Source organism: Rhinatrema bivittatum, chromosome 1 (genome assembly GCF_901001135.1).
Source record: "Rhinatrema bivittatum chromosome 1, aRhiBiv1.1, whole genome shotgun sequence".
Lineage (NCBI taxonomy): Eukaryota > Metazoa > Chordata > Amphibia > Gymnophiona > Rhinatrematidae > Rhinatrema > Rhinatrema bivittatum.
This window is the reverse complement of record NC_042615.1, coordinates 117302712-117329412: the sequence shown is the minus strand read 5'-3', so window position 1 is coordinate 117329412 and position 26701 is coordinate 117302712. Positions and strand designations below refer to the sequence as shown.

The following is a 26701-nucleotide window of genomic DNA, read 5'->3' as shown; positions in this document are numbered from 1 at the left end:
GCGCAACTTGCAAAAGTAAGGTATGGAGGGGGGTTTAGATAGGGCTGGGGGCAGGTTAGGTAGGGGAAGGGAGGGGAAGGGGGAAGGGGGAGGGCGGAAGGAAAGTTCCCTCCGAGGCCGCTCCAAAATTGGAGCAGCCTCGGAGGGAACGGGAAAAGCCATCGGGGCTTCCCTAGGTCTCGGCGCGCACAAGGTGCACAAGTGTGCACCCCCTTGCGCGCTCCGACCCCAGATTTTATAACAAGCACGCAGCTGTGCACGCATGTTATAAAATTGGGCATAGATTTCTATATGCCAGGTTGCGCACACAAATCTACGCCCCGGCGCGCACAAATCTACGCTCGTGCGTAGGTATTAAAATCTGCCCCACGGTGTTTAATAAGATAAGTTCAAAATTCTCTAATCTTATAAGGAGTCAAGCAAGCTCACATTGGGGGAGTTTTGGCATTTGAAAAACTAATCAATTTTTAGTCATGAAAGATTTTAATTTGAAAGAAAATTCAAAAAATAAGAAAATACAATTTAATAGTAAATAAAGTCAAAACAGTACAAGTGCACAGTTTGAGTTATAACCTATAAAATGGTTATTACCCACAAGAGCAGTACCGGACACCAGAGTTTGGAATTCAGTTGTTTGATTTCCCATTTGGTTATTTGATGTTTGTTATAGGGGGATTCACAACAGAGGCTCAGGTTTATTTATAGTTAAGATTCAATGCCAAAAAGTGTAGAGTCTTGTACTTGAGGTGCAGAAATCAACAGGAGCGGTATGCAATCAGCGCTGAAGAGCTGATCTGCATCAACCAGGAGAGAGAGACCTTTGAGTGATAGTATCAGATGAACTCAAGGTACCACAACGGTGTGATAAGGTGGTGACCAATCAGAAGGATGCTTAGATGCATAGGGAATGGCATAACTAGTAGATAAAAGAGGTGGTAATGCCTCTAAACAGATCATAGGTGAGAACTGTGTTCAGTTCGGGAAACCTTATCTCAGAAAGGAGATAGAGAGGCTAGAGATGATCCAAATAAAGGCATCCACAATGGTGTGAGGTTTGTGTCAAAAGTCCTATGGGATGAGTCTGAAGGATCTTTATATATATATATATATATATATATATATATATATATATATATATATATATATATATATACTCTGGAAGAGAGTTGAGATGGGGATATGACACACATTTTTTAATACTGAAAAGTATTAATACATAAGAAGCAAAGCTTTTTCAATGGAAAGGAAGTTGTAGAACTAGAGATCATGATATGACACTCCAAAGGGTAGACTCAGAAATGTGTGGAAATATTTTTATGTTGAGAGGATGGTGGATGCCTGAAATGCCCTCACAGAGGAGATGGTGGAGACAAAAATGGTAATAGACTTCAAAAACGTATGGGATCAATTTAGAGGATCCTTAGTGGGAAGAGAATTTTAATAAAGCACTGTGGTAACCTGCACAGAGTAGCAGTTACAGCTAAAAACAACAGTGAATCGAGTGTACTTGCTTTCTAGAAGGCATAGGGTAACTTGCAAGGAATAACAGTTAGAATACTAAAAGACAGATGGTGGGAGTGGGTATGAATTCCAAATGGGAATTTTTATGTGCATCTACCAAAGTGGCCATTCTCTACTGGGTAGACTGGATGGGGCATTTTGGTCTTTATCTGCCTTCATTTACTGTGCTTTTTCTCTAAAGTCTCTTGTGAGATTTCACCATGAGTACTGTGTTCGGTTCTGGAGACTACATCTACAAAACAACATTGACAAGGTGTAGGCAATCTATGGGACGACCACTAAAATAGTGCAGGGCCTACTCTATAGAGAGACTGAAGGAGTTAAAGATGTATTCTAGATAAGAAAGAAAGGAAAGGAGAAATATAATCCAAACATTCAAATATCTTGCAGTACCAAAAGGTATAATTTTTCATAAAATTAAAATAAATAAATAAAAGCTCAAGAGCTTATTATTATTTCACTGAGAAGGTTGCATGTACCTGGAACAAACTTCCAGCGGAGGTTACAGAAGCCCAAAATAGTAGAATTCAAGCATGCGTTTTATAGACACAGAAGGACCTTTGTCGCAAATCAGGTAGGAGGACCAGCATAGAAGGCAGGTGAAATGGGCAGAGTGAATGAAGTGGTCTTTGTCTGCTGACATCTTGTTGCGTTCGTGCCTCTTCTTGCCCCTCGCTCCACCCTCTCTACCTTGGGAGCGACTCCCTTCGGCTCTGACGGACAGATGCAGTCACAGCTTCTCCCTGCCTCTTGGTCCCAGTGTCCCTGGGCTGGCTTGACGCTACGGATCCACCATGTTCCTGATGACGTAAGGGTGCGCGTGCTCCAGACTTTGTACCAGCAAGGGCGCGAACCTTGGGGGAGTTCCCCGTAGTGATGTCATCCATTTTCACTTTAAAAGGTCTTTGTTTGCTAACCTCTTAACGAGTTAGCAAGGAACTCCAACAGGACTTGCTTCGGCAGTCCACAACACTTGCAACAATGATCCGAGTCAGAGGGAGGAATCCTTCTCCACTGCTCGGCCTTTTCAAACTTACCAGGAGTACCCGCTCCACGGGGGCTCCGCTCTCTCTTCTTGATTTCAGATTCACAAGACGGGATCCGGTACTCGCTCCTCGAGGCCCTACGTCCCTGAATACTCAGAAGACTCCTCATTGCCTGGAAGCGATCGCAGACGTGAACACAGTGAGTTCTATTGTACATAGGAATCAGTACTCGCTCCACGAAGGCCTACATTCCTATAGCTCTGAAGACTCCCTTCCATCCAAGACGTTATCACAGGTACGGAGATCGTGAGTTACATTGGCAAGATTGCAGATAGGAACCGGTACTCGCTCCACGAGGGCCCATGTTCCTAGAATCTTTTACAGACTCTCTTCTACTCTAGAAGCCATTTCATATACAGCAATTGTGAGTTCTTATTACAGACTGTTTATTAGAATCAGTGCTCGCCTACGGCTCCTGTTCCTGAATGTACTGAAGACTCTCTGTGGCATAGAGACCATTGCAGACATCTACTATTGTGAGTGTACCATCTTGTATCCAGTATACCTTGTCTACTCACTACTTCTAGTCTCTCTCTACAGCTCAGCAACCCAGAGATTATATTCCAGTATCAGAAGGACTTCAGCCTTGCCGGACACCTCGACTCACTACTGCCACCACTGGTGGTCCAGCTTCCAGTCTAATAAAGAACTATTTGTGTTTATTTCATATTCTAGCCTAGCGGTGGTTCCTCTCAGGATCTCCTCCTGGGGGCGCTGTCATCTGCCATCAGCCCAGGGATTCACCATTTCCTCCAAGTGGTCATTCCTTACACTACTATCACTCTGTGGGAGCCAACCACTACCGACCACTAACACCGCTTACGGAAGTATTAGATAGATAGCTACCTTCTCTTTCTATGGGACTTACCAGCAGCCTATATATAACAGATTGCTACTCCGTAGCGGTTGCATGATAGATTGCTATCTCAGTAGCGAAGTACAATATACCTATTGTTAGCTCCTCTCCTCAGAAGAGTATCATTGAACAGATTGCCAACTCCTCTTCCCTGGAGTTGATCCATAACAGATTGCTACCTCCTTCCCTTACAGGGGCATCTAACAGCAGTTCGCTAATAGATTACTAACTCCGCCCTCCTGGCAGGTAAGCACTACAGATAGCTAACTCCTCCCCTCTGGAGGAGCAGATCATGACAGATTGCTAACTCCTCCCCCTTTCAGGAGAAAAGCAGAACAGATTGCTAACTCCGCCCTCCTGGCAGGGTGAGCGATAACAGATTGCTAACTCCTCCCCTCTGGAGGAGGAGAGCGTAACACATCTTCTATGTTTCTATTAAACTAAGTAGATCCTTTCTTCACTGGGAAAGTATTGAAAGAAAGGAAGAGAGTTTTAGATATACTTGTTATGCCCGTCGGTCACAGACGGCTGCGACCACTCTTGCTCACCTTTCTTTACTTCCCTGACTCCGTGGGGTAGACTGGCAGCCTCTGCCAGCTGCCGACGGTCTACCTACCACTCCCAGGCCTCCCGGGGTGGCACGGACGCCGCTGACCGCCATCTTGCCATCAGAAGTCCTTAGGCGCGTGCGCACACACTGGCCAGTCTTAAAGCCATCATGGCGGGAACCTCGGGGGCGTCCCCTCCGGATGACGTCTTCCCTCCAGGACATTTAAGCCAGCTGGTCCTGCCTACCAACGACGTGGCAAAGAGAACCCTTCTTGCTAAATCCACCTCGCTCTCAGAGAACCTGCGTTCCAGTTCCTGCTTCCAGGCATAGACATCTTGGGTAACCGCTCCTCGGAGGGCCTATCGCTTGGAACTTCTGCCTGCCCCACTCCCTGGGGCTTCCCTGGAACCTTCGCTACTCTTACCGTCTCTACTGAAGACCTCATCAGTGCTCCCTGCTCTGCGGATCACTGTCACCTCTACTGAGGACCTTCACCATGAGTACCCAGCTCCACGGGCCGTTGCCATCTCTATTAAGGACCCTATCAGCGTGCCCTGCTCTGCGGAGCGCTATCATCACTACTGAGGACCCTCTCCGGTATACCCCGCTTCGCAGACCATTACCATCTCTACTAAAGATCTACTGACTCAGCTGATTACCTTCTTTGGTGTACCCCGCTCCGCGGGCCACTATGATCTCTACTGATGACATCATCAGTGTACCTCGCTCTGCGGATCATCATCTACTCTACGGAGATATCCACTTAGGAGTATTCTCCTATCCACGGACCCTGTGTCTCTGGGTCTGTAAGACCTCCTTTCTGGCACCTCCCGCTCCATGGGTTGTGTCACTCTTTCTCTTTAATAAAGACTCTAGACTGATACTGTGTCTGACGTCACTGAGACCTCGTCTCCCGATGGTGAGGCTCACGGGGCTCCTCCCTGTGGCCGGTACCATCTCTCACCTCAGCCCAGGGCCCACACATTAACTAATCCTAACAATACTGAGTGCTGGGACTATCATTGACAAATCCAAGGCTGGTTGTTAGGGCTTGCAAATCTGGAATTTTATTACCTAGACAAAGTGCATTTGTGCTCATAACTTTTGCCCTTGCTATGTCATCCATGTTGCTTACAGGTAACCTTATGAGATCCATATTTTTTTATGTTTTTCTCTTCTGACTCTGTTTTTGGCAATGTAGCCTAATTCAGACAGCTTCCATCTGCCACCCTCACATCTAGTTTAGATTCATCTATTTCATGCATAATCATGATGGATATCCTGAAAACCAGGCCTGTTTGTTGCTCTTGAAGACCAGAATTGGCCACCCCTGTAATAAGAGGAAGGTTCATAATCCCTCCTAGCCGATGATCCTGTCAGACTTTTGACCTTCTTGTTTTCCTCCAATCCTGTCTCCAAGTCAATGCCTCTGATGATCAAGCCCCCCACCACCAAGAGTTTCCTGCTATTCTGGCATTTTTTGACACTATCCTTGGGTTCTCTTTTTTACTAGGTGTCTTTCTTTAACTCTGTCACCACATCAGATGTCTGTGCAGGGCTAGCTTTCAGTTTTAATACCATGAAGACATTGTGCATTAGTATCATTTGGGGGACATTGTTCTGCAAGTTTTATCCTACCAAAAGTCCCTTGTATCCTTTGCAGGAGGGGGGTTTGATTTTCTGGATCCTAGATGTAAGGGGAAGCATGCCTAATTCTGACTGATTCCTCCTTGAGCTGAGTTATCTTCTTCCTCATTAAACTCAGCTACAACTCTGTCTCCACATCAGATGCCTTTGTGAGTCTATCATCTATTGTAAGCTCTGTGAAGACATTTTTTAGCAATATTACTTGGGAGATATGTCTCTGACTCACAAATCTTATCCTACCAGAAACCATTGTAATCCATCTATATCTTCTCCTTTGGATTCTTTACAGAAGGAGAGACAGATTTTCAACAATCACGATATGATGGAAGACACCTTTAAGTCAGACCAGTTCTCCCCTTAGACAAGCCATCACCATGCTCAGTTCAGAGAGCTGGATACAGATACAGCAACATTAAAGTTTTCAAATTGTCTCTCTGCAGAATAATAACTCACAATTATTATACTGCACTGCTCCTTCTCTTTCTGTTTAAAAATTTAATTCATTTATATATTCATTTATATATACATATTTTTTCAAAGCTTTGTAAAACTTTATTTTCCTAACTAGTCATTGTAGCTTACCCACCCTGGGGGCAAGAACTACTCTATGGGGCGGATTTTAAAAGGCGCGCAAATAGCCTACTTTTGTTTGCGCTCCAGGCGCAAACAAAAGTACGCTGGATTTTAGTAGATACGCACGGAGCCGCGCGTATCTGCTAAAAACCTGGATCGGCACGCGCAAGGCTATGGATTTTGTATAGCCGGCGCGCGCCGAGCCGCGCAGCCTACCCCCGTTCCCTCCAAGGCCGCTCCGAAATCGGAGCGGCCTCGGAGGGAACTTTCCTTTGCCCTCCCCTCACCTTCCCCTCCCTTCCCCTACCTAACCCACCCACCCGGCCCTGTCTAAAACCCCCCCTTACCTTTGTAGGGGGATTTACGCCTCCCAGAGGGAGGCGTAAATCCCCGCGCCCGAGCGGGCCTCCTGCGCGCCGGGCCGCGACCTGGGGGCGGGTACGGAGGGCGCGGCCACGCCCCCGGACCGCCCCGGGCCGTAGCCACGCCCCCGTACCCGCCCCCAAAACGCTGCCGACACGCCCCCGAAATGCCGCGACGACCGGGCCCGCCCCCGACACGCCCCCCTCGGAGAACCCCGGGACTTACGCGAGTCCCGGGGCTCTGCGCGCGCCGGGAGGCCTATGTAAAATAGGCTTCCCGGCGCGCAGGGCCCTGCTCGCATAAATCCTCCCGGATTTGGGCGGATTTACGTGAGCAGGGCTCTGAAAATCCGCCCCTATGTGGATAAGTAAAATTACAGAAAAGTTTGGACTGGGAGTTTCCTGGACAAATCTATGGTTTCAGACACCCCCCTTCCCCCCAGTCCTGCTTTCCATTCAAATGTTGTCTATGTAACTAATTAGGCACACAAAATGTAGCTGGGTAAAAAAAGGCAGTGATAAGGTATTCTGAGGTTCAGGGCTTAATTCTAGTTGGTTAATGCTAATATTCAGTGGAATCCGGATGAACTTATCTGGGTAACTGTGGTCAGGATGGAGGGCTGCCCCACATTTATCCAGATAACTTTATCTGGTCAGGTATATTTAGTAGTTATGTGCCACTGAATATTAGAGTAAAGATACCCAGGTAATGTTACCCAGATAACTTTCCCACTCCCCAGCTTACTCAATATGGACCTCTATAATTTTAAATTACATGCAGCAATTTTAGATGGGCAAACTCTAAGAGCTTTCTTTTCCACAAGGAACAGGTAGGAATAAAGCAGATAAGTTTTGAAAGTGTTTCCATGCAATTGCTAATTCTAGGCTTTAACTAACCTATTGTAATAACAAAGGCACTAGAGACTCAGGGTAGCCTTGTCCTTAAAACACTGAAGGTATTACACCATTAAATCTTATGGGAAAAGTTGGAATGTTCCCCAAAGGCTACAGAAAAAAAATTGCAGGGTCTCAAAAATGACTGCTCTAAACAGATAATGGTCCTACTCTGTTTCCTTTATATTTTTAGAGGTTTATTTTTGTGAATAATTGTTTATTTTTTGCCTGAATTGGCTAGTGGGCAAATGTTGTTTGCCAAAAATCCTAGATAAGGGGCAGTTCTATCTGCCAGTGGGAGGAAAGAATTTTTGGAAGTCTATTGTAGTTTGAAACTATATAGAAAGGTATGCATATTGCCATATGTTATGCCCGTTGGTCGCAGACGACTGCAACCGCGTGTACTTACTTCCTGCACCACTCTCCTACCCTCCCCGGGGCTGCTCATGGTTCGGACCAGCCTCCACCGCCGCGTTCCCCAGACTCCTCATGGCAGCCTGGATGCCGCCACCACCCTCGTCAACTTTGGGCCTTCCTAGGCGTGCACGCCACCGGGCCCTCCTTTGAAGCTTCCCTGGCGAGAACCTCGGGGGTGTCCCTGTTTGATGACATCTTCGGACCAGTGTATTTAAACTCCACCTTCACCCTCAGCTAGCCGAATTGGCAACAAGTTCCATACGTCTTTGACTACTGCCTACGAGTTCCTGTTCCTATGCTGTTGTGCCTGTGGTCTTGGACCCTGTCTGGTACCCGGTCCTCGGGGGCCGGTGTAAACCTTGGGGACTCGCTATCCTCACCTACCCGCTCCTCAGGCTGGCTCTGCGTCTCTTGGGTCCTAACCTGCAAGGCCTCCCGTTCCTCGGGACCACCTCTGCAACACCTCTGCTATTTATGAGTTCTACAGTGGGGCTCCCCCGCTCCTCGGGGTTGTACCTGCAGCCTGAACAAGACTGTCCATGCCTCCTGCTCCTCGGGACCATGCCTACATGTTTCTCAAGTGACTGCCAGAGCTTCCCTGCTCCCCGGGGTGATGTTCTCCAGCTTCACTGTGAATTTCTATGCTTCCCCGTTCCTCAGAGTCATGTCTACCTACTACATCAAGACTGCCAACATTTCCCCGCTCCTCGGGGCTGTGCCACATCACCACTAGAGGCTCAGCTCGGGCTTCCCTGTCCTGTGGGTTGGCCTATGGCATTACATCATCATCCTCTATGCTCTACAGCTCTGCCCCTCAGGGTTGCCTCTCTGGAGTACCTCCTGCTTGGCCAGTCTCGCGCCTCTGCTCCGCGGCCTGTCTGGCACCTGTCCCTTTGGGGTCCCTGCCCAGGTATTACCTCCAGCCTGACTCTCCGTGGGGGTTCTCTCCTGGCTCCTTGGGACCTCTCCATTGCCTACCCAGAGCTCCCCACTGTCTCTGACCTCACCTCCCGACAGTGCGGGCCTGTGGGGTTCCTCCCCACTGGTAGTAACAACTCGCACCTCGGGCCAAGGGCCCACATACCCACAAACCATAACAGAATGCCAAGTCCATGGACCAGGCAGAGGTCTCGGCCCTCCAGACCATCCCTGGCCTGGTGCAAAGAATCAGTGAACAGCAAAAATTCTTGGAGTCTCTGGCCGCAGCCATAGACATCCTGAACTCTCATCTAGATGCAACTGTGACCTCCACTACCACATCTATCAAGCTCAATACCTCTACCTCTACGCTGGCTCCTCGGCTGACTGTGCCCTTGCCAGCACTACTGCGCTTTTCTGGGAACCCTCTCTTGTGCCGGGGGTTCCTGAACCAATGCAATATGCACTTCTGCCTGCAACCTGCTTACTTCCCAGATGTGATCACCAAGACCACATACTTCCTGGCCCTTCTGGATGGTAAGGCCTTGGCCTGGGTTTCACCTCTCTGAGAGTGAGCAGACCAGGTCCACTGGGACCTTCCAGGGTTCCTGGCCCTGTTGCGGTCTGTCTTTGAAGACCCTAGTCAACGGGCCATGTCTGGTTCATCCCTCCTGCATCTTCAGCAAGGCTCTCGCCCTTTAATGGACTACGTCATTGAATTCCGCATTCTTGTTTCGGAATTACATTGGGACTCCGACTGCTTACATTCCATATTTCTCGAAGGGCTGAGTCCACAGATTAAGGATGAGCTGGCGGCTTGAGAATTGCCCTCCTCCTTGGACTCTCTGATTGACCTTACTGGGCGTATCGACCATCGACTACAAGAACGCTCTCTGGAGTCCAGAGCATCCCGGAAGGCTGCACCAGGACCATCCCAAGCTAGACGTTCGTCCTCTCCTAGACCGAACCCACAGCAGCAGCCAGCAGAGGAGGAACCCATGCAGATGGGTAGGAGTAGACTTTCTCCAAAAGAACTCAGCCTCTGTCTGTACTGCGGCCAGCCGGGCCATGCCATTGCCTTGTATCCAGTCTGTCCGGGAAAACGTCCGGGTCTAGGATCTGATGAAGGACTTCTCCTAGGCCTAACTTCACTATCTCCTCCACTAACCGTTCCCGTATCAATAAGGATGGACAGTCAGGAGTTCCACACCCTGGCCCTGGTGGACTCCAGGGCCAGTGGGAACTTCATTCTGAAGTAGCTCATGGAACATCTGCGGATCCCTACCATCCGGTCTCCAGTACCTCTACTACTTTCCTCGATTCATGGGGAACCTCCTCTGGAACACCTCTGCTATTTGTGAGTTCTACAATGGGGCTCTCCCGCTCCTCGGGGTTGTGCCCGCAGCCTGAACAAGACTGTCCGCGTCTCCCGTTCCTCAGGTCCGCACCTACATGTGACTTCCAGAGCTTCCCCACTTCCTGGGGTGGTGTTCTCCGGCTTCTCTGTGACTTTCTATGCTTCCCCGCTCCTCGGGGTTGCATCTACGTACTACATCGAGACTGCCAACACTTCCCTGCTCCTCGGGGCTGTGCCATGTCATCACTAGAGGCTCGGCTTGAGCTTCCCTGTCCTGTGGGTTGGCCTACGGCATTACCTCATCATCCTCTACGCTGTGCTGCTCCGCCCCTCAGGGTTGCCTCTCTGGAGTACCTCCTGCTTGGCCAGTCTCGTGCCTCCGCTCCGCAGCCTGTCTGGCACCTCTCCCTTCGGGGACCCTGCCCAGGTATTAACTCCAGCCTGACTCTCCTCGGGGGTTCTCTCCTGGCTCCTTGAGTCTTCTCCATTACCTAACCCAGAGCTCCCCGCTGTCTCTAACCTTGCCTCCCGACGGTGTGGGCCTGTGGGGTTCCTCCCCACTGGTAGTAACAACTCGCACCTCAGGCCAAGGGCCCACAAACCATAACAGCTATATATATGTGTCCATTTGGGATCATTATTTGTGATTACAACAAGCAGATTTATAATCTTTACAGTAGATTATGTTCCATAAAGGAAGGGAAATAAAGGTTAAAGAAATAAAAACAAAAAATAGATAAGGGTGATAGCTTTTTATTGAACTAACTTAAATCATTGCTAAGAAGCTTTCGAGAGCTAGTACTCTCTTTCTCAGGTCATAATAGAATGAGCAAAAGTTGACATAACCAGAAAATACAGTATAAGTGAATCATAAAAGGCATTCCAATGACAGTGCAAAGTGGAAGGAGGGGGGTGATCAGGGGGGTGATCAGAAGGTCACGGGCTACTTTATCCACAAAAGAAATAACATTTTGGGTCCGATGCAAAAAAAGGCATGGAAAGCGTGCACTGAAAAGTCAGCGCCCGCTTTCTTAATGTGCGCATGCTATATTATATATAGTATATGCTATATTATAATTAGGGGGTCACATTAGCAAGGAGGCGCTAGAGTCACGGTTACCAGCGGTCTGCCAGTTATGAACACCGACGCCGATAAACTTGGCATCGGTTTTCATAACTGCAGTCCGCCAGTTATGAAAACCAACGCCGAGTTTATCGGTGTCAGTTTTAATAACGCAGCCAGCCGGTTATGAAAACCAATGCCGAGCATATCATTTTTTTCTGCTTTTCTGTACTTCTTTTCAATGCGCTCAGCTATTAACGCCGGCTCCAGGCATTAATAGCTAAGTGATAAATGTGCGACTGAGACCCACATTTATTTTTTTGCTTTTGGAGTGAATGAGTAATAGGCTCTTTCACATGCATTTGCATGTGATCAGCGCTATCCCATTCACTCCGCGTTGGAAGCACGTTAAATAGGCGCTAATCCCCTTATTGCATTAGGTGGTGGATTAGCACCTATTTAACCCGCGTCCGACTGCGGGTTATAGAGTACTCTCGGCTGAGCGCACTGTATTGCATCAGCCCCTTGGTTAGAAAATTATATTCAAAGGGACTAACACAGGGGGAAAGACCAGTGCAATACAAGAAAGGAATTTCCATAGTTAGGGCCAGATGTATTTAGCATTTTTCCAAGAGACAGAAAATAGGAATAACTCTAGTACAACTTAAGAGTCAGCCTTGCAGTCTGTGCCCCATCTATGAGATCATATTTAGCATAAATATAAAACAAGTCTAAGATGAATACACCATTGAAATGCACCATATAAAAAACATGAGACTCCTCTTCCAAGCCACCGAGCTGTCCTGCACATCTAATTCTAGCTGCAGCCCTGAAACCAAATTAAGTGATTGGTTTAAAGGTAGTTGTCACTTAGAGCTAAAGCTATGTTGACAAGTTAAAAATATTTCACAGTAGCTATGCATTCCAGCCTCCGGAGATCACAGCCATTTTTAAAGAGGAGACAAGTGGTCAGGCTGCACATAGATAATAACAGTCCTTAACATGTACTTAAGAAGGCCACCAAGTGACCTTAGAAAGCAGAGATATTTCAGCTGGCTTTATAAAGAGTTTTCTGCTTTGATTGATATTGAAGCATTAGTAAGTAATATAGGGAATCGTTGCATTTGTTGTTGACAGACAAGTGACATTTCCTTGTAGCCTTTGTTGTCATCTATTTCTGCCTAGTACTTCATCAAGTGTAGGCTTTCAAATGAATAATGTAAAACAAATCTAGAAATGTTCAGTTTTCCGGACAGCCGTACCCTACTACAGACACGACTTTAACTGGAAAATTACTGAGAATGAAGGGTTTTTCTGAGATGTGCTCTAGGACTTTTGTTCTTGGAAAAAATGCAGATTCATTATACCATAGCTTACAGTCATTTATTTGTATGAATTTTCCTTGACACCGTTTAGAATGTCAGTGGCCTTGTACAGAAGAAATGATAAACAATTTTATTCTCAAACACTAATAATCTCTTTTTGTTTGTTTTCACAGACCTCATTGTATCATGTGTCACAAGAAAAAGGCTTAGAAAGACCTTCCAGGTAAGAAACAGGATGCTTACCAAGTACGCAGAAGAGAACCAATTACTGCCTACCAATTTCAGGCCGATACAGTACAGTGCGCTCTGGTGGAGCGCACTGTTAGCCCAGATTTGGCCGCGCGTTTTCGATGCACTAGCTTTACCCCTTATTCAGTAAGGGGTAATAGTGCGTCGAAAACGCGCAGCCAACCCCCCTGAAACTAATAGCGTCTGCAACATGCAAATGCATGTTGATGGCCCTATTAGTTATTCCCGCGCGATCCAGAAAGCAAAATGTGCAGCGAAGCCGCACATTTTACTTTCAAAAATGAACGCCTGCCCAAAGGCTGGCATTAATTTCTGCCGGCGCCGGGGAAGTGTACAGAAAAGCAGAAAAAACTGCTTTTCTGTGCACCCTCCGACTTAATATAATAGGCCCCAAAAATAAAAAAAAAATAAAACATTTTTTTAAAAAATGTTAAATCGGCCCGCAGCCCGCGGGTCGGAAGATGGACGCTCAATTATGCCGGCGTCTGTTTTCCAAACCCGTGGCTGTCAGTGGGTTTGAGAACCGATGCCGGCAAAATTGAGCGTCGGCTGTCAAACCCGCTGACAGCCACTGCTCCTGTCAAAAAGGAGGCGCTAGGGACGCGCTAGTGTCCCTAGCGCCTCTTTTTACCGCGGGCCCTAATTTGCATAGGCCGCCCTCCTGAATCGCGCGCCCAGGAGAGTGGCCTGTGTGCGTGCCGGGAGAGCGGGCACTTGGCGGCTCTCTCGCATGTTTTTCTGTATCGGCCTGAATGTTAGATACTGACACGGCTGCTGGTGTTGGGGGGTGGCCTAGATTCCTAGACATTCATAAAGCATGTTATACCTGAGTTGTGGGAGGGAGGAGAGAAGTATTGGACCGACCCCACCAATCTCTGATTAAGCTCATACATAATTGTTTTTGACCTGGAAACCATGAAGTCACATCTATTAACATAGAAGCACTGGTTCCATGTCTGAGCACAGCATGTCTGTTCGGTTTGCAAAGCACGTCCATCAGCCCCTTTTCTATCATACTTTACCATGTCCATTAAAATGATCTATATTAGAAACTAAAACTAATATCCTACTTTGCAACCCATGGGGGGATTGAAATGAACAAATAAAATGTATGTTCAGTAACAATATGTAGAGGTTTTCATTTTGTATCTTCGTTAAGATATTTTTGTGACTAAGCACGTTGCTGAAGTTTGTAGCTTTTTATATGTTGTTTGTGAAAGTGAAAAGTTGGTTAAGATCATGCCTTTTCGTTGGTAGCTCAGGGCAAGTTACAGTCCGGTATTTCCTGTCCCCCAGAAGGTTTATGATCTAAGTTTGTAGCTGAGGTAATGGAAGATAAAATGATTTACCCAAGGTCACAAGGAGCATCAGCCTTGATTTTCATTGATTTTCAGCCTGCTACTCTAACCACTAGGTTACCCCTCCCCTCTAGTGCATTATAGAGAAACTGTCAGGCCGATACAGTAAGGAACGGTAAGGAGAGCTGCGTTAGTGCCGGGCGCACCCGCGGTTGCCGCACGCACAGCCCAGCTCACCTACCGCTCGATACTGTATGTAAATAGCTTGCAAATGCAAGCTGCGTCTAAGAAGCGTCCGTGAAGCGTTAGGCCCGCGCAACCCATTTTACTGTATAGAGCGCTATACAGTATCCTGGGTGCGCTGGCCTAACGCTTCACGGACACGCGGGTATCTGTCATTTCAAATGTCATTTCAAATGACATTTGAAATGACAAGTACCAGGAAGTGGACGGTTCTCCTACGCTCGGGATTGCCAGTCCTCTCTCCTCTCCTCCCGAAGCAAGCAACGAAAGTGGAAAAAACGAAAAAAAAAAAAAAAAAAGCGAAAAAGCGAAAAAAAAAAAGTAGCAAGAGAGAGAGGGGAGAGAGGACGGGCAATCCTACGCTCCGGATTGCCAGTCCTCTCTCTCCTCCTCCCGAAGCAAGGCACGAAAAGCAGCCTTGCTTTTCGGGAGGAGGGGAGAGAGGACTGGCAGTGAAAAGCAATGAAGCGACTTACTTTTTTTGCAGCCCCCCTCTGGAGACGGACATCGGCGACGAGGGACCGCAGCTCCCCTCTCCTGCCTCCAGCTGCCCGCGAAGATAGACGCATCGCACGGGCGAAAGCAGCCCCTGTGCGTGCAATTGGCCGCTCAAGACATGATGTCACATGCCGTGACGCCAAACGTCGTGACGTCACATCTTGAGCGGCCCAATTGCACGCACAGGGCCCAATTGCACGCACCCGTGCGATGCGTCTATCTTCGCGGGCAGCTGGAGGCAGGAGAGGGGAGCCGCAGTCCCTCGTCGCCGATGTCCGTCTCCGGAGGGGGGCTGCAAAAAAAGTAAGTCGCTTTGTTGCTTTTCACTGCCAGTCCTCTCTCCCCTCCTCCCGAAAAGCAAGGCTGCTTTTCGCGCCTTGCTTCGGGAGGAGGGGAGAGAGGACTGGCAATCCCGAGCGTAGGATTGCCCGTCCTCTCTCCCCTCTCTCTCTTGCAACTTTTTTTTTTTCGCTTTTTCGCTTTTTTTTTTTTTCGCTTTTTCGCTTTTTTCCACTTTCGTTGCTTCGGGAGGAGGGGAGAGGACTGGGGCTGCCCCGGAGACCAGCACCCATGGACGCAGCCAGGCCAGGTGAGCGGTGGCTGGGGGAAAGTTTGCCGCCTACCCTTACCCCTGCCTCTAACGCAGGGGTAAGGGTAGGCAGTAAGTTAGCAGGTTAAACGCGCGGCAAAACGGCAGGGTAAAAAAGCGATAGTCAGGGCGCACGTTACTCTATGGGAGGGAATAGCTAATCCATGTAATATACATGGATTACATGTAATATACATGCCGCGGGCGGAAGGAGTTACCCGGTGATTTAAGGACGCGGTAAGAGTAGGTTAAAGGGGATTGTGTATCGCAGGAAGGGCTAACGCGGCCGAAAAGTGGGTAGAAAGCGGGTTAGGAGCAGGGTAACCACGGCCACACTTTACTGTATTGACCTGTGTGACTGTCCATCCATCCATTCAGTATTGCATGCATGCCTGTCACTGGCTGTCCATCCATCTTCATACTAAACAATGAGGCATACCAAATACCATGCAAGCCACAGAAAAACATTTCGGAAAGAAGTGCACCATTCCAAATTTGTTAATAAAACAAAATTACAGAAAATGTTTTGGTTGCTTGCCTTTTCATGATTTCCTTTAAACAAATGTGGTTATCTGCCTATGGTATTTGCTTTCCCAAATCCCTTTAATTTCTCTCCTATATGTTTTCATTCTTTGGAATGGCTCTTTGGAACCTCTTTGCCAAGGTATATGTTATTTTCTGATGATGTAATTCCTTTTTTTACTGTTCTGCATGGGTGCAGTAATAATATAGCACTAAATAACTGCAGTTTCCTAAAGGGAGGTGGTAAACTGAAGGTTTCTCGTGCCAATGATGTTGATTATTTCTTCAGCTCTGCAAGTTCTGCAAGTGACTACAGAAAGAGAAGGAAGTCGGAGCCTACTGTCATTCATCAGAAAATTCCCAGCGATCACAATGGAACCAAAACTAGTCCAGGCCGTGCAGACATGCAGGGTACACATTCTGTACTTAGAAAGCCTTTTGTTAACTCTTCCCCTTCTTCACCATCTCGAGCCAAAGGTAAGCAACAAGGAAAGCTACAAAAGCAGCACAAGCAACCTCACCAGGAGTATTGACTTGCTTTTGCATTGTGTGTGTATATATATATATATATATATATATATACTTCTGGGCATTATATCTTCAAAATAGTGTATCTAGAGGATGATCTTCAGCAATAAGTATGAGTCACAATGCCTAGCCCAAATAGATTATCTGCCCTGCCATGTCTCATTGCAAGCTCAGGGAATCCACGTGTCTTCATAGAGTCCAGTTTTCTACAGTACCAATATGACTGCTTGAACTGTGCTCTATAAAATATGTAACATATTACTTCCTAGAATGCTGTATTTTAGTGTTACTCAACCTGGGGCTTAGGAAGCATATACCTCTTCAGTACCCTTAGTGCAGCTCTTCTATTTCACAAAACAGAATACAGTTTGAGCTTAAATTTAAGACTAGAGATCATGTCAGCTCAGTATGCAACTAGATTGGATTTCTAAATTACAAAATGTAAAGGAACACTGCAAGAAAATCACAGATGTTGCTCTGATTGATCAGTAAGAAAATATTTTACAGAAACATTTGACATCCTGAACCAAATTACATTCCTTAAATATTTTGTGGTTGATTGGAAGTTGCGTTACCTTCTTATGTGCCGAAATAAATATTGTAGATAGTAATATTTCTTGTTCATTAGTCTGTGGAACCATTTGCATGCAAGACTAAGGATCTGCCAGTAGGCCTGCTGAACACTATGAGACCCTTCTAGTACTTTCCCCTGCACAGATCCTTTCAGCATGGGAGTCAAACAAATGGTGCAAAACCTCCAATTAATCAACTGTTGCCTAGCAACAATACAACTATAACATTCTTTCTCTTTAAATACTTTCAAAGCACTCATTTTGTATTTAAAATATACAGTTAGGAACATGAAAATCTCAGGAAACTCTGTATAAGACGTGCCATGCTGGGTCAGACCAATGGTTCATCAAGCCCAGCATCCTGTTTAATTTTGACCACATCCTTCTGCAACAAATTCCACAGTGTAATTGTGGGTTGACTAAAAAAATACTTTCTCAGATTTGTGTTCAATATTCTACTTGCTAGTTTCAAAGAATGCCCCCTAGTCCTGATACCATTTGAAAGGGTAAATAACAGTTCCCTATTTACCTGATCCACCCCATTCATGATTTTATAAATCTGAATCATATCCTCTCTCATTTGTCTCAACTCTAAGCCCTAACCTGTTTAACCTTTCTTCATAAGGGAGCTGTTCCACCCCCTTTTTTAATTTTTGTTGCTCTCTTCTGTGCCTTTTCTAGTTACGCTATATCTGTAAATATGTAAATACTAAACTTATTAATAGGGTTGCATCAGATTTTTTTTTTTTTAAATGAAAGAAAAGAAATAATTGAAAAAGGAAAACATAATTACAGCAAATACATACCAAGTGAACACTAATTTAAATTCATTGTAATTAGTGTATAATATCTATACATAAAGTGAGAGAGTTATAATTTTTCTCTCTTTATATTAACATATGATTGAGACACAGAGAAGAGAGATAAAGAAGTGTGTGCTTGATAGACAGAGAGATAAGTGTGTATGTGTTTGTGTCTGTACAAGGAACTTTTTAACAGGAAACATTTTCTATGATAAAGCTGTTTATATCAAGAAATAAACAGTTTCACTGTATTAGCAAATTTAATTTTCCCTTCTAACATCTGTCAAAATCTTGAGAAAAAAATATAATCTGTACATTCAACACAGAATAAACAATATACAGAGGCATTTTTATTTTTCTGTGTCTTACATTCTCATAAAACAATTGTGAGTTAGTGCTTCAAAACTCAAAGTATCCCAGGACAGCCCAGCAGTTTTTCATTGTAACCCATAGCATTTCATGTGCTACAGATTTTGCTCTGTTGAAATGTACTGGAAGCAAACAGAGCTTCAAGACATGTTCGGTATGTGAAGAAATTCACTATAGCAGAGCAGCCTAGGACCTAGCAGACTGTAATATTTAAACCCAGTTTAACTGCACTGTTTCTTCACTGACCTGCCGAAGGGAGGATAACTGTTCAAAGCTTGTCACTAATATATTGCAATAAGTTAGTCCAATAAAAAGGTATCACCTACAGCTTGTTTGTTGGCTCCTATAGCAGAGTTAACTTTAATAGAGCTCCCCCATGTGGATATGAGTGTGTGTAACTCTCACATTTTCTCTCTTGCACACACACACACATACACACACACACACACACACTTTCACTCATTCTACCCTTTCTAATGTTCTAATAATTTAAGACATAACACATATAGAAAATCAAACACTCCTACACACATTTTTATTCCTGTATGTTTTAATAAAATAGAGCAACTTCTATAAGGGGGCCTCTAGGAACCTAATCAAGCCATTTTACCTGAGTGCGCAGAATATGTCGCACTTCCTGACAGGTGTCCTTTTGTTACACCGGGCTATTGCAGGGGTTCTCAGCTTTAATCCTCAAAGGCTGCAAACCAGTCAGGTTTGCAAGGTAACTAAGCACTGCTAACTAGCCTTTTCCTCAGACCAAATGAGTGCAAATGCATCTGATGAATATTTATTGTGCATATTTTAAATAGCAGGCCCGTTTTTGGCTCTCCCTAAGAACCCCTGTCCTATTGTTCCATTACTGAAGTCATTCTGATGTTAGCTACACTAGTTTTGAAATTTAAAAAAAATGAAATCTGAATTGGGCCTATAGGCATCAATACTAGAGGTAAGAACTTGCCTTAAGGGCATAGTCTGACCTTGAATATGGCTTCCTGGATGACAGTCACAATGAAGAGTTCCTATTATTGTATTCATTAAGACCCATTAGGCCAAAAGCTTTCTGAGAAGAGTGCATGGCTGCTTTGTTTTGCTGTAATGCTGATCTTCATTAAAGCTTTTTCAAACATCTTATATTTGGATTTTGGATTTATTTATTCACCTTACTAAGTCTGAGTTCAAGGTGAGTTACAAATCAAGTTCAATAGGTATTTCCCTGCCTCAGAGGGCTTACAATGAACCGATAACACAAAATTGGTGGTCAGTGCACAATAAAAAAATAATAAACCACCCAGAAATTCCAAAATGATTAGTGCATTTCTTACTGGACAGGTTTCTTTGTTTCAGGAGTGCATGTAGTGAAAGTCGCATAAGTGACAGCACATTGGTCTCCGGCACCACGCCCGCTCCTCCCCAATCATCAAAGATTACACAAAGAATTTCTTTATTTTACATGTTGGAAGCTACACTGAGAACATTTTATAAACAACATAATAAACCACTTGTAAATTAAAACACTACCACTAGAGCAACTCAAACTCTAAACTTATCTTTGAATCATAACTCACAAAGAATCTGCATAGATCACTGCATAGATCACTAAACACTAAACACACTTTGGCGACATATTTACTTGCAATATTATTAATATTGTTATTTAGCTATCATCTAATTCTGACCTTGTAAGATCTGTACTGTTAATAATGTACCATTAATTGATACTCCAGCTGTTTACGCCCCTGTCAATTTAGTTTAATTTAGTTTATTTGAATTATATTATAATTTAATGTTATCAGTGATGTATCTCTATTTAATTATGTTGGATTGTAAAGCTTGTTGCTAATTTATGTTCATTGTAAACCGAGGTGATGTTTGCTAACGAGCCGCGGTATATAAAAACCCTTAAATAAATAAATAAATAAATCAACATGCATAATAAGTGGTAAAAATCACTAGAGGCTATTAATGCCTTCTTCAATGAAAAATTGCTGAATTTTTAATCATAGCCCAAAATATGTCCATTATATACCATTTTTCTTTTTAAATTGCATTCTGTTACTCCTGAATAATAGATATAAATATGAATTCAAACCCAGCACTTATCTTTCTTTTGTAGAATTGCAGTTCAGCTCAGCATTAAAGCACGTATTTTTTACCATTCAAAGTCCAACGTCTTGGCACACTAGTGAACCCGACATAGCTAAGTTTCGGCAATCACATCGCCTACTTCAGGAGTTCTGCTTTTAAGGATGCCAGAAAATTTCTTCATTCTACAAAAAGGCAAACATTAATGCTAACTAAAAGTCACATGACATTTTATAACCAATCACAAAACAGGCATCCTAATTTGAATAAACCAATCAATTGTGAAGATTATCTTCTTAGACAGTCGGGAGGGAGAATCCCTTCTAAAATCCCAGTATGGAAAATGACATCATCACTCATGGGTAATAATAACATTTCCCATTCCATATCTGAATTTAGGCCGTGAGGTTGGACAGTTTCGAGTTTAGAAATCCATCGTTGTTCTCTCTCAGACACTAACCAAGCAAGATCACCTCCACATCTAGGCAAGTGAACCCCTTAGCTAACTTGCCTCCCTTTTACCCTATTAGCCCCAACCCTTAAAACCTTGCTGATTAGCCTAGTCTTTTTTGTTACATGACTTACATGCTGTTACAGTTTTGGCTGCAGTGCAACCGCCTCACCACCAGGGGTCCCTCTAGTGCTGGCTCTCCTGACAGGCCCAGGCCATCTCCCCTGTCCACTCTATGTTCTGGGTTGGCCCTTATAACCCTGCCTGACAGTTCCCTCGGTGCTTCGGCATCGAGCTCACCTGGGCTCCCTGCTCTAGCCTTGCGCGGCCTTCGGGCCTTTCCTTGCCCTGCGCGGCCTTCGGGCCTTTCCTTGCGCGGCCTTCGGGCCTTCTTCCTCGCTTTTCTTACCTGGCCTACGGGCCTTCTGACCTGCCTGCTCTGCTTACGGTGTGTGGCCTACGGGCCTTCTGTGTGTGTGTGTGTGGCCTACGGGCCTTCTGACCTGCCTTGCCCTGACTACGGTGTGTGGCCTACGGGCCTTCCGTGTGTATGTGTGGCCTACGGGCCTTCTGACCTGCCTGCTCTGCTTACGGTGTGTGGCCTACGGGCCTTCTGTGTATGTGTGGCCTACAGGCCTTCTGACCTGTCTGCTCTGCTTACGGTGTGTGGCCTACGGGCCTTCTGTGTGTGTGTGTGTGGCCTACGGGCCTTCTGACCTGCCTTGCCCTGACTACGGTGTGTGTGTGTGTGTGTGTGTGTGTGTGTGTGGCTTACGGGCCTTCTGACCTGCCTTGCCCTGACCCAGCCTGAACCCAGACACTGCTACTTGCCGCCTGCCCTGACCCAGCCTAGACCCAGACACTGCTACTTGCCGCCTGCCCTGACCCAGCCTGAACCCAGACACTGCTACTTGCCGCCTGCCCTGACCCAGCCTGAACCCAGACACTGCTACTTGCTGCCTGCCCTGACCCAGCCTGGAACCAGACACTGTTTCTAGCCATTCCTGTCTCTCTCCACCTGGAGCCACCCTGCTGGGTGGTGTTCACGACTCCTGACCGGAGCCCAAGCGTAACACATGCTCTCCATAGCAGAAGTAAAGTTTCGCAGTAGGAGACACCAGCGTGCGATTGTGTATGTAAATACTTACATGCAGACTTCATGGTGCAGTTCTGGTCTGCCCATGCCCGACCCTTTATGTGAAAAAATATGTTATGTGCGCACTCACGTGGTTTTCAAAATCCGCGCAGCAAGTGCCAAGCCTAGTGAAGCACATATATCTTGGCTTTGGCACACGTAGGGGATTTAAAATCTACCGGTAAATCTTAAAGATTACAGATTTTTAGTCACTCCTTGGCTACTGCATAACTTGGCTTTCTGTTATGGAACTGTTGATAGGCGCTTTGCAATACTTAAATTTATTGATTTTTTGGTCTTCCCTAATGCTACATGTGGTATGCAGACTATTCTGTTTGTGCAGAACTATATGTGTGTATCACGTGCCAGAGGGAGGATCTTTGGAAAGAGTGCACACTGATTCTGACTGTGCATGTTTAAACTAAGGGAATTTTGGTGACAATTGAACATCTGTAGGTTCCTCAAAACTTGGTTTTAGTGAAGATATAGGATGGACATGCTTTTTATAGTTTGTGTTCTCAATTATGTTTTTGGCCTTGAATTTGATATACGGATACTTTATAAATTATTTTGTGAATGCACACTTATACACGAATCCTGTTAGATTTGTAAAGTTTGTTAAAAAATGAAGTAGCTTATATAAGGCTTATAAGCGTTTAAAGTTCCACTCTTTCAAGACTGGTATAGTTCCGTTTTCAGGTGATGAACTGCAAGATAAGCTGAAGTTCTTTATATAGGGGACCACATTTTGCCCTCTCCTCTTTGCACATGTTTCAGGAGGGCAGGGGATGGGTTTGGCACTGATCACTGCTCACAGTGCCTGGTCTCTGCTGGAGATCCCCCATCCAGGTACTGACCTGCTCTCAAACTGCTTAACTTTTGAAGTTTTGTAAGCACAGGCTCTCCCAGGTCAGTGCTGCTTGGGGGGGGGGGGGGGGGGAGGGGAGGGTGTGTGTGAAAACTATAGACCCTTAATACTTGTTATTAAAAAGATTAAGAAAACAAAGTTGCTAAATTACCATCACAGTGTGACAAGTTAGCAGCTCTGTTATCCCTGTAGTAGTGGAAACATAATAGGTCTATATCGGAAACCTATGATTGAGTTCCTTACAACACAACTGAATACCTCAAAACCAACTATAGTGTTAGGTGATTTTAATCTACACATGGATACCCATCCCCTATCTAACACTTGCCAAACCTTAATGGATGCCATGACAGCACTTGAGTTCACACTAATTACAGATAAACCAACACACAGAGCCGGACACTCTCTCGACCTAACTTTCATAAACAATAAATACCTAGAACACCTAGCAACTAGCTACACACAAATCCCCTGGTCTGACCATTTCCTTTTTCAATCGAACATTAAAATTCTTCACCCTCAGACCATACTAAAACAGATCCCCATAGAACTTAAATATCGACCACCCTATAACTGCGAGGAACTAAAGGACAAATTAGAAGAAGAACTAACCAACCTACCACCTACAGACTGTTGCCTGATCGTTGGTTAGAATCAACAAAAAAAATAGCCAATGAGGTATACCCCATTAAAGCATTACATATCAAAGAAACAAAACAAAATAACCAATGGCACAATGTAAAAATAAAGGATGCAAAAAGAAAACTCAGAAAATTTGAAAAAACCTGGAGAAAAAACAAAACAATTGAAAACCTAACTAAATTCAGGAAACACCTAGCTTACTACAAACAACTAATCTTGAATACTAAAAAAGAATACTATAGTAACAAAATAGAAAAATTCGCCAATAACCCAAGGACCCTCTTCGCTATAGTAACAAATCTTACAACCGACAAGCAAGAATCACCTCAAAGCATACCTGAAACAAAATGTAATGAAGTAGCCCAATTCTTTAGTGATAAAATATCAAACCTAAGAAATAAGCTCCCAAATAACACCAAACAAGCGATCATAATGCAAAAGAGAGATGTTAACCCATGGTCAGCATTTGTAGAAATATCACAATTAGAAGTAGAGTCAATGATAAAAAATACAAACCCCGCCCCTCACATGATTGATACTATACCCACAACAGAGATAAAAAAGATCACCAAGGTAGTAGCCCCAACATTAACTAATATCATAAACCTATCACTAACAGAAGGAATAATGCCAGACATACTGAAAGGGGCAATCATAAAACCAATAATCAAAAAGAAAAACAGTGATCCCCTAATTCTCAATAACTACCGCCCAGTCTCAAACCTCCCATTAATAGCCAAATTAATAGAGAAAGCAGTGCAGAAACAGTTAGCCGAACACCTAGACGATAACAACATACTGTACCCTCCACAACACGGTTTCCGTAAACACTACAGCACTGAGACATTACTTCTCTCATTAACTGACAACATCTTAAGAGGTTTTGATAACAGCAAACACTACATCCTTATAATGCTAGACTTATCCGCAGCATTTGATACGGTAAACCACCAAACATTACTTAAAAGACTAGAAGAAATTGGATTATGCGACAAAACGATTAACTAGTTCAAATCTTACCTCAGCAATAGGTTCTTCCAAGTCCAGATAAAAAACACTCTTTCAAAAAAACTTGAACTCGAAACTGGAGTACCTCAGGGTTCAGCTCTGTCTGTCACCCTCTTTAATATATATATGCTGCCCCTATGTCATCTACTGGCAGGCCTAGGGATAATTCATTACATTTACGCTGACAACATTCAGTTAATTCTACCAATAGATGACACAATTGAAAAAACACTAGGGCTAGCAAACATGTACCTTGACATAATAAAACAACTACTAACCCAAATGGAACTGGTTATTAACATTGATAAAACAGAATTCCTACACCTTGAAAGAAGACATACTGAAATCATCAAAACCCCAATAACTCTAGGAAATAACCAGAAAATAGAACTAGCCAAAAAAGTGAGAAATCTGGGAGTAATAATGGATCCAGAAATCAATCTAAAACAACACATATCCTTAAAAGTAAGGGAAGGTTACGCAAATCTCATGATCCTTAAAAGATTGAGACCATTACTCACATCTGCCCACTTCAGAACAATTTTACAAACACTTGTTTTCTCCAGTACTGAGTACTGCAATGCACTCTTACCAGGACTCCCCAGCTCATCAATAAGACCACTCCAAATACTTCAAAATACTGCAGCCAGAATACTAACAAGAAAAAAAAGAAGGGACCATATAACAGAAACTTTAGCAGAACTACATTGGTTACCGATCGAATACAGGATAAAGTACAAAGCCTTATGCACCATACACAAATTAATATATGATAAAGAAGCAGACTGACTAAATACAGCCCTACGAGTCCATGTCCCACAAAGGAACCTTCATTCAGCTAACAAGGCACTACTAACAATCCCTACAGTAAAATCGGCAAAACTAACTCAAGTAAGAGAAAGGGCCTTATCACTGGCTGGGCCCATCCTATGGAACACAATGCCCACTGAACTCAGGTTACAGAGTGATATCAAATCCTTTAAGAAAACCTTAAAGACATGGCTCTATAAGCAAGCCTTTCCAAAAGAAACAGTGGGTAGAGAAGAGAGTGAACGAAAATACAGAAAAGTGCAGCTAAGAATAAATGACATTACAATATTATAAATACATAATACAGTTAAGAAGTAGACCGAAATAAAAGTATCTCAAATAACTTTCCTGGACTAATCCACCACTACCCAAAAATTTGATTTTATTAATGATATTGTAACCGTTCTTAACTGGCACTTGTTAGAATGTACGATAAACTACCTATATATACCTTATTTTGTGCCTATTTGTAAACCGTTGCGATGGTACACGACTTAGCGATGGTATAGAAACATTTTTAAATAAATAAATACATTCCCAGCCTATAGCCTTCTCTCCTGTATCAGGCACTTCACTTTAATTTGCAGCATGCTGCCTGATAAAGAGCCTTTAGCAGTCCCAATAGTTTGCATCTTAAAACATTTATTAGCCTCATCAAACTGATATCTCTGTCAATTACTTTGTTGGTTTTATTTTAATAACTTATTTATGGCAGCTTTTTTTCTGCACTCTTTTAGATTGATGCTGATGTTGAAAATAAGAAATGGGGCACCCCACGGAGACCAGGCCTCACCCTCAGTCAAACCCGGGAGTCCCCACCGATTCCCATGTCGGTGCCAGGCACCGATCCCCCTCATTTTGAGGGCGATCTGGTGGTGCCTGCTCCTTCTCCCTCTGCCATGTCCATGGCAGTCTTCGAGGAGGAGTTTGATCATAGGGTTCAGTTGGCTGTGCTCTGAACCCTCAGGGGTTTCGAGCCACAGGCCCCATCGGTGCTTCTACCAATGCCAGAGTCCATGCCCTCAATCCTAGCACTGCTACTGGAACACCTTGACATATTACTCAGTGCCCTCCCTACACAGCTGGTGCCCGGGGGTTCCTTGGACCCCCAGCAGCTATTGTTTCCTCCTGCCTCGGGGGCTATACTGATAGCTGGTTCTTCTGAGGAAGAAGGCTCGGTGCTTCCAGGGCCCTGGGGGCCTCTGGCACCTAGACTGCCAATTCCGACTCCAGCACCAGGCCATTCGGGAACCTTGGTGCCGTTGATGCCCTCAGTACCCCCGGCGTTTCCAGGGCCCAGACCGTGGGCAATCAGCACGGGTCCCCCACTGACATCTCCAGGAGATTTCAGTGAGGAGGAATCCCCATATGATCCATGGGATGATGATACTTCCAAGTCCTCCTCTGATGTTTCTGAGGATGTCCTCTAGGAACCATCATCCCCGGAGGAATGGTGTCGGTCTCCCCCAGAGGACTTGACCTTCGCTGGGTTCATCCAAACA

At 44.8% G+C, this 26701-nt stretch overlaps 1 protein-coding gene across 1 annotated transcript in view; it reads left to right on the top strand.

Annotated features, from left to right (window-relative positions):
* Positions 1-26701, top strand: part of SORBS2 (sorbin and SH3 domain containing 2) — a 747676-nt gene that overhangs the window by 630650 nt on the left and 90325 nt on the right. The window contains 2 exon segments of the mRNA XM_029586937.1: positions 12703-12752; positions 16218-16405. Coding sequence (XP_029442797.1) covers positions 12703-12752; positions 16218-16405 — 238 coding nt within the window.